The sequence below is a fragment of the Mobula birostris genome, chromosome 14, assembly GCF_030028105.1.
Source record: "Mobula birostris isolate sMobBir1 chromosome 14, sMobBir1.hap1, whole genome shotgun sequence".
Lineage (NCBI taxonomy): Eukaryota > Metazoa > Chordata > Chondrichthyes > Myliobatiformes > Myliobatidae > Mobula > Mobula birostris.
The window spans coordinates 94,725,319-94,738,189 of NC_092383.1; the positions used below are offsets into that span (position 1 = coordinate 94,725,319).

Here is a 12,871-nt window from a genome sequence, read left to right on the forward strand (position 1 = left end):
GGATGGTGGGACCCCGTTGGAGATGGTGGAAATTAAGGAGAATTATGTGCTGGACATGGAGGCTGGTGGGTTGGGTAGGTGAAGACAAGCGGAACCTTCTCCCTGATGGGGTGGCAGGTGGATGGGATGAGGGCAGATGTGTGTAAAATGGAGGAGATGTGGGTGGGAGCAACATTGATGGTAGAGGAAGGAAAACTCCTTTCTTTGAAGAAAGAGGACATCTTATTATTTATAGAATGAAAAGTCTCTTCCTGAGAGCAGATGCAGCAGAGATGGAGCAATTTAGAGAAGTGGATGGCATTTTTACAAGTGACAAGCTGGAAAGAGGTATAGTCCAGGTAGCTGGGAGAATTAGTGGGTTTATAAAAGATGTCCATAGATAAACTGAGTACTTGCATTCTGTCTGCCAGAAAATGTGTGCTCTCCTCTCAGATGCTTGCTAGAATTTAGAAGGATGAGATGGGGTCTTATAGAAACATATAAAATTATGAAAAGGATAGATAAGATAAAAGCAGGGAAGTTGTTTCCACTGGTAGGTGAGACTATAACTATGGGGCATATCCTCAAGCTTCAGGGAAGTAAACTTAGGTCAGAGGTGAAAAGGAACTGCTTTTCCCAAAGAATGGTGATTCTGTGGAATTCTCTGCCCAATGAAGCAGTGGAAGTTACCTCAGTAAATATATTTAAGACAGGGTTGGATAGATTTTTGTATAGTAGCTACTTGTCTGAGAATGGTCTCAGGTTTAGCAGATCATTAGCTGAAACTACTTGCATCCACATTTCATTGCTTGATTAAATTATCCGAGCAGGAAATCAGTTCAAACAGTTCTCAAGAAGGTGGCTGCAAGGACAGTCTCACAAAATGGCTGCCTACATTCCTGTTTCGCTCTTTGATGTTCATTCTGGCTAACACTGTCTTTCTAATTTATCACCCTTAGCTAATTGCATTTGGACTGAAGCAAATTATTCCTGAACTCAAAGAAGTTCTCTGATTGTGATTAATTTTCTTTAGGGAAATCCTAAATACAAATATCTATGTCTCATGGCTCAAATAATAATTAACATTATCTCTATGCAAGGCAAGATCCAGAATAGTCTATTCTGTGGTTATTTCTACACCATATTGCTGTGGAAGGTGATTTGAAACCAATTCTTAGATCTTTATTCCCCCAGGATACTACCAAATTAATGATTCGCCCTCCCCCCATATAATTATTACTTTGAGAGCTCCTTTCTCTGAAGTACCTTCTTATTGAGCAATTTAGCTGCAGTTGAAAACTCTCTGAAATAACTTGCTGTTTTGTTGTCACAGGGAATGTGCCATTGCAGCACTGAAAGATGTGAAAACCTACCTCTTGGATGAGAATGGTCAGATCGCAGTAAGTTAACTTCCTGTGGTCCTCTCATATCTGCCACATCTCATTGCCATTAGTTTAGTCCATATGATGTTTTTTCTGACGGTCTACTTAACTGACTTTTTTGATGTTCAGCAGATTATTTCTTTTGAATACTGGAGAATTTTCCTGGTACAAGCCACAGTATTATTTGTTTGATGTAATCAAGAAGGATTACAATACATAGATACCTCAAAGTTGTTGCACAAGTTGATAGGGTGGTTAAAAAGGTGTATGGAGTGTTGGCCTTCATTAGTCAGGGGACTGAGTTCAAGAGCTGCAAGGTCGTGCTGCAGTTCTATAAAATAATGGCTAGACCAAACTTGGAGTATTATGTTCCAGTCTGGTCGCCTCATTATAGGAAAGATTTGGAAGCTTTAGAGAGGGCGCAGAGGAGATTTACCAGGATGCTGTCTGAATTGGAGAGCATGCCTTATGAGGAAAGGTTGAGCGAGATAGGACTTTTCTTTTTGGAGTGTTTGAGGATGAGAGGTAGCTTGGTAGGGGTGTACAAAATGAAAGCAGGCATTGATCAAGTGGATAGCCAGACTTTGGGGTACATAATTTTCCATTGATTATAGGAAAGTACAGGAATAGTTTTTTCTGAACGTAGAGCTGTGGGTGCCTGTAACACTGGCAGGGGTGGTGGTCAAGGCAGACATTCAGGACGTTTAACAGACTCTTTGATGAATGATAGACATGAATGATAGAAAAATGGAGGGCTATGTGGGAAGGCATGGTTAGATTGATCTTAGAGTCCATTCAAAGATCAGCACAACAAAGTGGGCCAAAGGTCCTGTACAGTTCTACATTCTATAAACTGGGGTTTCTTTGGAGCATCTCAGAGCAGAATTTTTAAGGTGTGTCCAGGAGAGGCACACTTTGTAGGTGGACAAATGAGGGAAAGAGTGTTTCTGAACCTTGTCTTGGGAATGTGGCTGGGCAGGTGGCAGGAGGGCCAATGAAGGAGTAGTAACCTTAGCTCCATGGATTTCAAAGTAGTCATGGAAAAAGATAGAGCTAGACCAGGAATAAATTGAGCAAAGGCCAATTTTATTAGTAGGAGACGTGACCTGGCTGGGACCATCTATTTGCAGTAGAACTACATCTGTACATAGAAACATACAGTTCTTTCATGTAAAGTTTCTGGCATCTTCCCCCTTCCATGCCGGTCCCGAAGAAGGGTTTCAGCCCTAAACATTGACTGTTCATTCATTTCCATGGATGTTACCTGATCTGCTCAGTTCCACCAGCATTTTGTGTGTGTTGCTCTGAGTTTCCAGCATTTCCAGAATCTCTTGTGTTCATGTAAAGTTCTAAATTGATTTGTTTATTGACTGGGTACTCTGACAACACCGACGTTACTGAGAAACGTAGGTCTCTGGCTGCTTGTCTTGTTACTTAGCTGCTTACAGTCCTTTGTATTTAAAAGTAATCACATTTGTAACTATGTGGGAAATTTAAACAGTGCAAATGTCTCTATTTTTCCTTTCATCTCAGGTTTTTGATGCGACCAACACAACCAGAGAGCGGAGGGATTTAATCCTGAATTTTGCGCGTAACAATACATTTAAGGTTAAGATCAAGAGTAATGATATAAATGTCTCAGAATTGTTAACACATTTTGACTGCTAATTCACTATAGGTGAATGCTTTTGTCCAATCTTATCCATTTATCCATTAACATTGTTTCACATTACTTTTTACTTTAACAACAGTAGATTAAATGTATAATTGAAAATAGTTTGCATTTTGAGAGAGAGTCGTAGAAAAGTACAGCACAGAAACAAGCCCTTTGGCCCACCTAGTCCATTCGAACCACATAAACTGCCTACTCCCATCAACCTGCACTGGGAACAGAGCCCTGCACACCTCTACCATCCACGTACCTATCCAAGCTTCTCTTAAACATTGAAATTGAACTTGCATACGCTACTGTTGCTGGCAGTTTGTTCCACACTCTCACGACCCTCTAAATGAAGAAGTTTCCTTTCATGTTCCCCTTAATCTTTTTACCTTTCACTCTTAGCCCAAGACCTCTAGTTGTAGTCCCACCCCAACTTAAGTGAAAAAAGCCTACTTTCATTTACCCGAGCTACACCCCTCTCGCAGCATACCTGGGTCCACGGATTCCTTGTTTAATGGTATTGTTCCACAGCATAAGGAAGGTTGGAAATCCCTAATCTAGATTGTACAAAGAAAATTCCCATTCTACATGGGATGTGAAAATTGTCAGTGAGGTCAGGTTTTATTGTTCATTCTTAGTTTTATTGAAGTGGTTGGTTTCCTTGACCTTGTTGGATCTCTTTATTTTCCGATTCTTGGGGTTGTTCCAGGAGTCAGGAATGACGAGTAGTCTAATTCCAAGATTTCAGTTTATTTTGGATACAAACAAAGATGCGAATACTAAGCAAACTAAATAAAGAGCTGAGAAATAATGCTAAGGGATGTATGGATGCAAAGACAAAGGAATGAAGAAGCCAGGATAGCACCTCTGGAAAATCTCGCCTTTATAGATAAGAAGAGAAATTCCATTGATAGAGAATCAATTAGTTAATAGGCTACATCATTACAACGGTTACATCACGTGGGTAATGTGTTAATACTTAGCCAATGAAAAATGACAACGGTGATAAACTATTAGTTTAGCTGCTGTACACTTTCTGCCAGTGAGCGGGAATGAACCACCACATACTATGAAAAATATGAGTTTGTTATAAAATATAGATGTCATAAAAAGTAGTTTCCAACAACCTTTTCATATGAGAATTAACTACATTCTGCTGGGTCCAGAGCTGCATGCAGTCAGACTGGGTAAGGACAGCAGGTTTCTGTTCCTATGAGGTCCAAGTCAAACAGGCAGGATTTTATTGAAGACTGCCAGATTCAGATTCAAATTTAGATTCAAATTTATCACGTGTACACAAAACATACCAACACAACCTATGGTTGTGCTGGGGGCAGTCTGCAAGTGTTGCCACACATTCTAGCACCAGCATAGCATGCTCTCAGTGCTCAACCGAACAACACAGAACACAACAAACAAGCAGCAAAATAGCAACATCAAGCCAAGACCCTTTCCTCCCTCCCTCCCTCCCACCCACACACACACACCCACACACACGGATAGTCCTCCAAGTCCAGGACAGGCCCCCAATCTCCAGGCTTTGAATCCCAGACTTCCGGTCAACCATTGAGCTCTGATCTTCGATATCGACCCTGGACCCTGAATTCCAGGCTGAACTCTGGGTATGCTGACTCACCAGCTCTTGCGTCTCCTGCTCGCACGGACATCCGATCCTGGGGACCTGGAACAGCCCGATGCCCGTGGATGTTCTTTGTCACCCACCCACATCCCTGGCCTTTGTGTGCATAGCACATGTGTAACTGCAGAGTCCTCCATCCTGTGTCCACATTGCTGGTCTTCAAGCACAGAGCGGAGGTGTTACTATTCCTAACTTTATAATTCCTGATTTATTTTATTTTAAATTACTTAACATAAAATACAGGAGTAGCCCATTTGGCTCCTCACGCTCGCTCTGTTGTCCAATAAAATCACAATTCATCTTTCCCTCAGCTCCTGTACTGACCCCATATTCGACTACTTCCTTAATATACTAAGGTCTATTGATCTCAGTCTTCCTTATCTTCAATGGATGAACCTGTCAGGAAGAATGCTCAAGTTTCACTGTGTTCTGATTGGTTGAATAAATGATTTGTGAGCTTTGACCGGATTTGCCTCTGATTCTAGGAACCCCAGTCATAGGATACTTTTAAGTTCTTGAATTTCAAATGTCAACTATGATATAAATTTTCAAATGAGATTAATACTCTGAGGCCCTCCAATGGTCAAGTTTGATCATGGATACTGTGTCCTAGCTGCCTTCATGATACGCCAGCCAGAGCAGTACGCTATGGAGAGCAATCTGTTGCCCATGCAACAGGCTCCCCCTCTCCAAACAGCTGATGATCCCAAAGGAACAGGCAGAGACTGATACAGTTTGGCACCAGCGGTGTTGCAGGAGTTGCCAGTTAGCGTTAAGCTCAATGTAGGTCTGCCTTAGGGTCTTCAGCTCCAGCTTTTTCCTTGGGGCTTACTCCCGAAGCCTTCTCCATGAGTGGGTATAGCCGCAAGGCAGTGGAGGTTGCAGATCAAAGCTTTCCATCTGCTAGATGAGTTGCCAACCACACCTGACGAGCCCCATCTTCCTGAAGTGGCTGGTTTTAAGACTCCAGTTACCCACCTTTGCCACTTTTCCTTTCAGTAGAAACAGTTCTGCCAGGCTTAGTAACTAAGCCACATGTGAAGGCCAGGAGCTGGACTTGGTTGTCAGAGGCTATTTTGGTGCACACTATTAGAAGCATTTAAAAACCAGATCAATATGCTAGATATTTGAGTACTAGCTCTGCAACATGGTCACAATGCTCTGATAACTAATGTCCCAATTACTGCAAAATTTCGTCCAACAAGGTTTGTCTATAACTGAGATCGTCTTTGATGAGATTCAACAGAGTTTCACTGGTATTTTATTGAATGTTACACATTTGTTTTTGACAAAGGTGACATAATGAATTTATAAATGAAAGAAACTACAATAATTAAGCAGTTTCTGGGACAGCAAACAAACTGCTGAAGGAGCTCAAGAGGACAAGCAGCATCTGTTGAAGCAGAGGGACTGTTTTTTTGTCTTCATGGATGCTTCTTGAGTCCTGATGAAGGATCTTGGCCCAAATCATTGACATTTATTCCCCTCCATGGACAATCTCTGGCCTGCTGAGTTTCTCCAGCACTTTCTTTCTTGTTCTAGGTTCTGGCATCTGCTGTCTCACCTTTGTCTCAATTCTAATTCATGATCTCTTTCATTTCTTGCTATGTAACTGGATAATTAGTTTAATATTTTTAATCAAGACTGAATTAATGTGTGTTCCCAGGTGTTTTTTGTTGAATCTGTCTGTGATGATCCAGAGGTCATTGCTGCCAATATTAAGGTATGTAATATCTGTTATCTTCAACCCAGACCTTGTTATCAAATAAGACGTGGCAAACCATCATTGAAGAGCAAAATATCTCATTGGCTGGGGTGAAATGTAGACAAATATCCCTGATATTGCAAAAAATAAATGATTGAGGAAATTGTTTATTTTGTCCTGTAGAACTCAGGGAGTTTCTCAGTTCCTGTTGCAAATGTCACTCTGGTAGCATAATGTACAGCTGCACGGTAGAATATTCGGTAACTTTGTATAAATGGTCAGTTACTTACTGCCCATTACACTGCTGGCCTTCTCTGTCTGTACAGAGGATTCTTCATTACTGTTCTCCAAGACAATTGTTTTTTGACCAGTCAGGGTTGTTAGCCCTGACCAGAATCCCCGGACCTGGAAGACCAGTGGACCACTCTTAGTCTGACCTTTACCCTTTGACCTGTTTGACATGGGTGACCCTACCAAAAGCCATAGCACAAGGCCCTAACTCCAGCCAACATAGTTCTCCAGGTCACTGAGGCAAGCCTCCAAGTGCTATGACAAGGTTATGGTCCTCTTGGAGGAGGAAATAGTCAGCTGTGACCATAAATTACTCAGCAGGCTATTTAGGATCCAACCATTTGGAGTGTGTTCTGCAGAAACGAATGCACTTTCATTCTACGCCTGGCCAACTTGTTGAAGAGCTCATAACTATTTAAACACCACAGGACCTTGCAGTACAGCTGCTCCATCGTTTTCATACATTGGCTAGAGAGAGTCATAGAACACTATACCACAGACGCAGGCCCTTCAGCCCATCTAGGCTGCGCCCAACTCAAAGTCAGTAGCTGCAGGAGAGGGAAAGAAACTCATTAGTATCTCCATTAAAAGCAGAACAAGATGGCAAGGCAGGTCAGAATTAGGTTTATTATCACTGACGTATGTCATGAAATTTATTTTGATGCAGCATTACAGAGTAAACATAAATTACTATAACAAATATATAATATATTGCACAATGAGAGCAGAATAATGAAGTAGTGTTCGTGGGTTCGTGGGGCCATTTAGAAATCTGATGGCGGAGGGAAAAAAGCTGTCTTCAGGCTTCTGTACCTCCTCATTGATGGTAGTAATGAGAAGAGAGCGTGCCCAGGATGTCAGGCAGCCTCTGTGGAGAGAAAAACAGGTAACACAGGGGCTGTCACCCTTTTTTTATGCCATGGAGCCCTACCATTAACCGAGGGGTCCGTGGATGCCAGGTTGTGAACCTCTGAGTTAACATTCCAGATTGATGGTGTTTCATCAGAATTTGGAGAAGCTATAAAACAGGTTTACGTTGGAGAAGGGTGACGGAAATGTCCAGGGAAATGGAAGGCACGGAGTGGTGTGGGAGTGGTCTGAGTGAAGGTACTGATGTTTCCCCTTTGCTTATGTAAGAGTTAAGAAATGGCCACATGATTTCCATCTGGCTGTCAATCCAAATGTTAGCTGGCATCGCTTTCCACGTGTTATTTACAGGAGGTAAAGGTTTCAAGCCCGGACTATGCAGACGTTGCAGAAGACCGGATAATGGACGATTTCCTCAAACGCATTGAATGTTACAAAGTTACCTACGAACCGTTGGATCCTGATGACTGTGACAAGTAAGTTTTAAAATAAGGTTGTTAGGGATTCAGAGATTAATAGGATTATGTGAATATGTGAATTTTCAAGATTGTTTAACATCACAAGTGTAAAAGGAGAACAAAGTAATTGTTACTCTGGATCCAGTACAGCACAAAAAGAAACACAATAAGATAAAGAACACAATAATAAAATACAATATGTGTGTGCCTCTGTGCATGTGTGTGCGTGTACACATATATAGCCTCCTCCCTGATGCAAGTAGGACAAACAATCCATGAGCAAGGTGGGCGGAATCCTTCACGTTACTGGCTTTTTTCCGGCAACTTTCTGTATAGATGTCCTTGATGGTGAGCAGACTGGTGCCGGTGATGCATTTGGCAGTTTTGAGTACCAGTTGTAGAGCCTTCCTGTCCACTGCAGTGCTGTTTCTGTACCTACACAACTAATGAGAAGTTTTCAATTGAATTAGTGTAAATTCCAATTAGTAATCATTTTGAAGTTGAAAAGACAGCTTTGCAAACTGCAGAGCGCAGGCTGGGTTCTCAAGAGGATATGGTTTGCAAGAGAAATGGCCATGAGATGCACTTCTATACATTAGTTAAATGTAAGAGAATGGGCGAAGTTAATTGAGCTGCATCAAACCAGGCAACACTGGCTAAGTTATTTTGCACCATTGTGTCCAAGTTCAAGGAAAATTTATATATTAGAAACACAAACACGAAGAATTCTGCAGATGCTGGAAATTCAAGCAACACACATCAAAGTTGCTGGTGAACGCAGCAGGCCAGGCAGCATCTCTAGGAAGAGGTACAGTTGATGTTTCGGGCTGAGAGCCGAAACGCCGACTGTACCTCTTCCTAGAGATGCTGCCTGGCCTGCTGTGCTCACCAGCAACTTTGATGTGTGTTGCGTTAATTAAAATATTAGGTTAGCTTTATTAGTCACATTGAAATGTAGAGTGTTTGTGTCAACGATCAACAAGAGGATGTGCTGGGGGAAGCCCGCAAGTTTCGCCATCTTTCCAGCATCAATATAGCATACCCACAAATTATTAACCCTAACCTGTATGCCTTTGGAATGTGGGAGGAAATCAAAGCACCCAGAGGAAACCCACATGGTTACAGGAAGAAAATATAAACTCCTTGCAGATTGTGGCAGGAATTGAACCCTGATCGCTGATCTCTGGTGGTGTAAAAGGTAGCGTAGCTCTCTGCTGCCCTACCATACCGCTTACAGACTAGACTGATTTTTGTCACATAGCATATTAAGTGGTCACAGGTATGTTTGCTCTATCCACAGTTGAAGTATTTATGTGCTGAGAAAGTTAATCTTCTCAATGTTAATTTTAGATCTCTGACTTCTCTGTCCTCAGAATCTTTTAGTCCAGGGGTTCCCAACCTTTTTTTAATTCCATGGACCAATACCAGTAAGCAAGGGAGTCCATGGACCCCAGGTCAGGAACCCCTGTTTTTAGACCATCTGTGTGAATTACTTGGTCCCAACAAATATGTTTGAGCACTGAGAGATGCCTCCCACAGTAGATATGTAATTCAAAGGAAGTATTGTTAGTGTCAACATATTGAAGTAAACAGTGTCATTGATTATTGGATTATTTGCTGATTCTTCGTTCTCTGGAGTATAAACGTTGAGTTTGGGTGACTCTACCGAGGACGCCTCCGGAGGACTGCCAGCTGGTGATAAATAAAGACTTTGTATTACCAGCTCCATTGACTCAGTCACAGTCACAACAGAGGCTATTTAGTTATCCGTGATTAAAGTTATGATCGACATACTGTTAAATTTTATATATTTGCCTTCCTTGTCTAGTTCTTCCTACTGAATACTTTGAATGATATTAAATTTTAAGTATTATTTTGTTTTGTATTTGTACAGATTGTCTTTTGCACACTGGTTGTTGGTGAATCTTTAGTTTTTCATTGCTTCTGTTTCATTGTTCTACTATGAATGTTTGCAAGAAAGTGAATCTTGGTAGTGTATGGTGGCATATGTACTTACTTTGATAATAAATTTACTTTGAAAATTGACCTATTTGAACTTTGAATGATGCAGACTAGAAAAGCAGATGGGTGTGAGATAGTTTTAATTAGTGCTGTTTGTGAATCTAAATTTATGGAAATAATTATCCTGTTTAGGGACCAGCTTTAATAATACCTATTCATAACATAGAGTGCCAGAAATGAGCAGAAAATATCTGCTAAAATACAAGGTATTTCAGCATCATTGTATTAGAGGTGTGTTGAGTCAAGTGTGAAGCAGGTTGCTGTTCCTCATAACTGACACTGGTTGTTAATTTTACCTTGATTTGTTTCTATGTTTCCTCTGTTGTTTCAAAGTTCAAAGTAACTTTATTATCAAAGTACGTGTATGTGACCATATACAACCATGAGATTCATTTTCCTGTAGGTATCCTCAATAAATCTCTAGAATAATAACCATAACAGAATCAATGAAAGGCCTGGGTAATCAACTTGGGTATTCAACCAGTGTGCATAAGATGACAAACTGTGCAGATACAAAAAGAAAAAAATAATAATAAATGAATAACCAAGCAATAAATATCGAGAACATGAGATGAAGAGTCCTTGAAAGTGAGTCCATTGGTTGTGGGACGTTGTATATTTCTCAGCTTCTGCTCTGAGACATTTAAGATGAAATCTGTGTAAGCTGACTGTTTATTCTGTTAAAGCAATTTTTCCTTTTTTTTTTGCACCTTTAGAGAACTGTCCTTCATTAAGGTAATTAACGTTGGTCGACGATTTCTAGTGAATAAAGTCCAGGATTACATTCAGAGTAAAATAGTGTACTACCTGATGAACATCCACGTCCACCCACGCACAATCTACTTGAGCCGCCACGGAGAAAGCGAATACAACAGTCTTGGGAGGCTGGGCGGTGACTCCGGTTTATCTCATCGAGGGAAGCAGGTACAACAGGGCTTCGTACTCATAGTTCTTATTTGGCTAATGAAATATACTCAGTGGCCAAGAACTAGGATCCGGTGTGGTCTTCTGCTGCTGTATCCCATCCACTTCAAGGTTCAACATGTTGCGCATTCAGAGATTCTCTACTGCACGCCACTTTTGTACGAGTGGTTATTTGAGTTACTGTCGCCTTCCTGTCAGCTTGAACCAGTCTGACTATTCTCCTCTGACCTCTCTCATTAACAAGCCATTTTTGCCAAAAAAAACTGCCGCTGACTGGACTTTTCTGCACTCAGGATGTGTCTTTTCATTGCAGATTGAAGGAGATTCCTCCTTCTTCAAAGAAAGCAGTTTCCCTTCCTCCACAATCATTCTGCCCTCACCTGCATGTCTTCCATTTCATGCACGTTTACCCTCACCCCATCCTCCCACCACCCTACCAGGAATAGTGTTCCTCATGTGGAATTTCCGCCATCTCCAATGGGATTCCACCACCAACCACATTTTTCCTGACCCCGTCCCCAATCTGCTTTCCAGAAAGATCGCTCCCTACATGACTCCCTTGTCAATTCGTCCGCCCCCACTGAACTGCCTTCTGGCACTTATTCTTCTAAGTGGAACAAGTGCTACACTAACCACTACACCTCCTTCCTCACTACCGTTCAGGGCCCCAAACAGTCCTTCCAGGTGAGGCGACACTTCACCTGTGAGTCTGTTGGGGTCATCTGCTGTATCTGGTGCTCCTGGTGTGGCCTCCTGGATTATCAGTAAGACCTGAAGTAGATTGGGAGACTGCTTCACTGAGCACCTATGCTTTGCCTGCCAGAAAAAGTGGGATCTCCAGTAGCCACCCACTTTAATTCTACTTCCAACATGTCAGTCCATGGCCTCCTCTGCCGCCGCAATAAGGCCACATTCGGTTGGAAGAGCAACACCTTATATTCCATCAGTGTAGCCTCCAACCTGATGGCAGGAACATCGATTTCTCAAACTTCCAGTATTGCACCCCCCCTTCACCATTCCCCATTCCCCATTCCCATTTCCTTCTCTCACCTTATCTCCTTACCTGACCATCATCTCCCTCTGGTGCTCCTCCCTCAACTCTTTCTTTCATGGCCTTTTGTCCTCGCCTATCAGATTCTCCCTTTTCCAGCTCTTTATCTCTTTCATCAATCAACTACACAACTCTTTCCTTCACCCCTCCACCTCCCAGTTTCACCTGTCACCTACTACCTTGTACTGCTTCCTCCCCTCCTCCCACCTTCTGAATCTGACTTCTCATTTTTCTTCTCACAACATGCTGGAAGAACTCAGCAGGTCGGGCAGCATCCGTGGAAAAGATCGGTCGACGTTTCGGGCCGGAACCCTTCATTTTTTTTCTCTAGTCCCGATGAAGGCTCTCGGCCCGAAATGTTGACTGTTTACTCTTTTCTTTGAATGCTGCTTGGCTTGCTGAGTTCCTCCAGCATTTTGTGCATATTTCTTGGATTTCTAGCATCTGCAGATTTTCTCATTTGTGCCTGGATTTTTTTTTTTTTGTTTTTTTTGCACCATTCTCTGTAAACCCTAGAGACTGTTCTGCTTGAAAATCGCAGGAGATCAACTGTTTCTGAGGGAAAACCTTGAGTTTCTGAGATACTCAGACCTTCCCATCTGGCACCAACAATCATTCTATGGTCAAAGTCATGTGGATCACATTTCTTCCCCGTTCTGATGTTTGGTCTGAACAACAGCTGAACCTTTTGACCATGTCTGCATGCTTTTACCTATTGTGTTGCCGCCACATGATTGGCTAATTTGAAACTTGCACTAACGAGCTGGTGTATCTAATAAAGTGGCACTGAGTGTATTTAAGAGATTTCTGTTGTCAGTTACATAAATTTGTATTTGTAGAAGTACAAATGTTTCCTCAATTTATTTCTGAGATGTACTGAAGAAGTCAGTATC

At 41.9% G+C, this 12,871-nt stretch overlaps 1 protein-coding gene across 10 annotated transcripts in view; it reads left to right on the forward strand.

Moving 5' to 3' along the window:
• Nucleotides 1-12,871, forward strand: part of LOC140210127 (6-phosphofructo-2-kinase/fructose-2,6-bisphosphatase 2-like) — a 103,889-nt gene that overhangs the window by 29,890 nt on the left and 61,128 nt on the right. For 7 of the 10 annotated variants that reach the window (XM_072278979.1, XM_072278986.1, XM_072278984.1 and 4 more), the window contains 5 exons: nt 1,313-1,379; nt 2,895-2,969; nt 6,327-6,383; nt 7,845-7,999; nt 10,720-10,927. In XM_072278979.1, coding sequence (XP_072135080.1) covers nt 1,313-1,379; nt 2,895-2,969; nt 6,327-6,383; nt 7,845-7,999; nt 10,720-10,927 — 562 coding nt within the window. The remainder of the gene's footprint in view (nt 1-1,312; nt 1,380-2,894; nt 2,970-6,326; nt 6,384-7,844; nt 8,000-10,719; nt 10,928-12,871) is intronic. The other 3 variants (XM_072278982.1, XM_072278985.1, XM_072278987.1) reach the window with 3 other exon arrangements.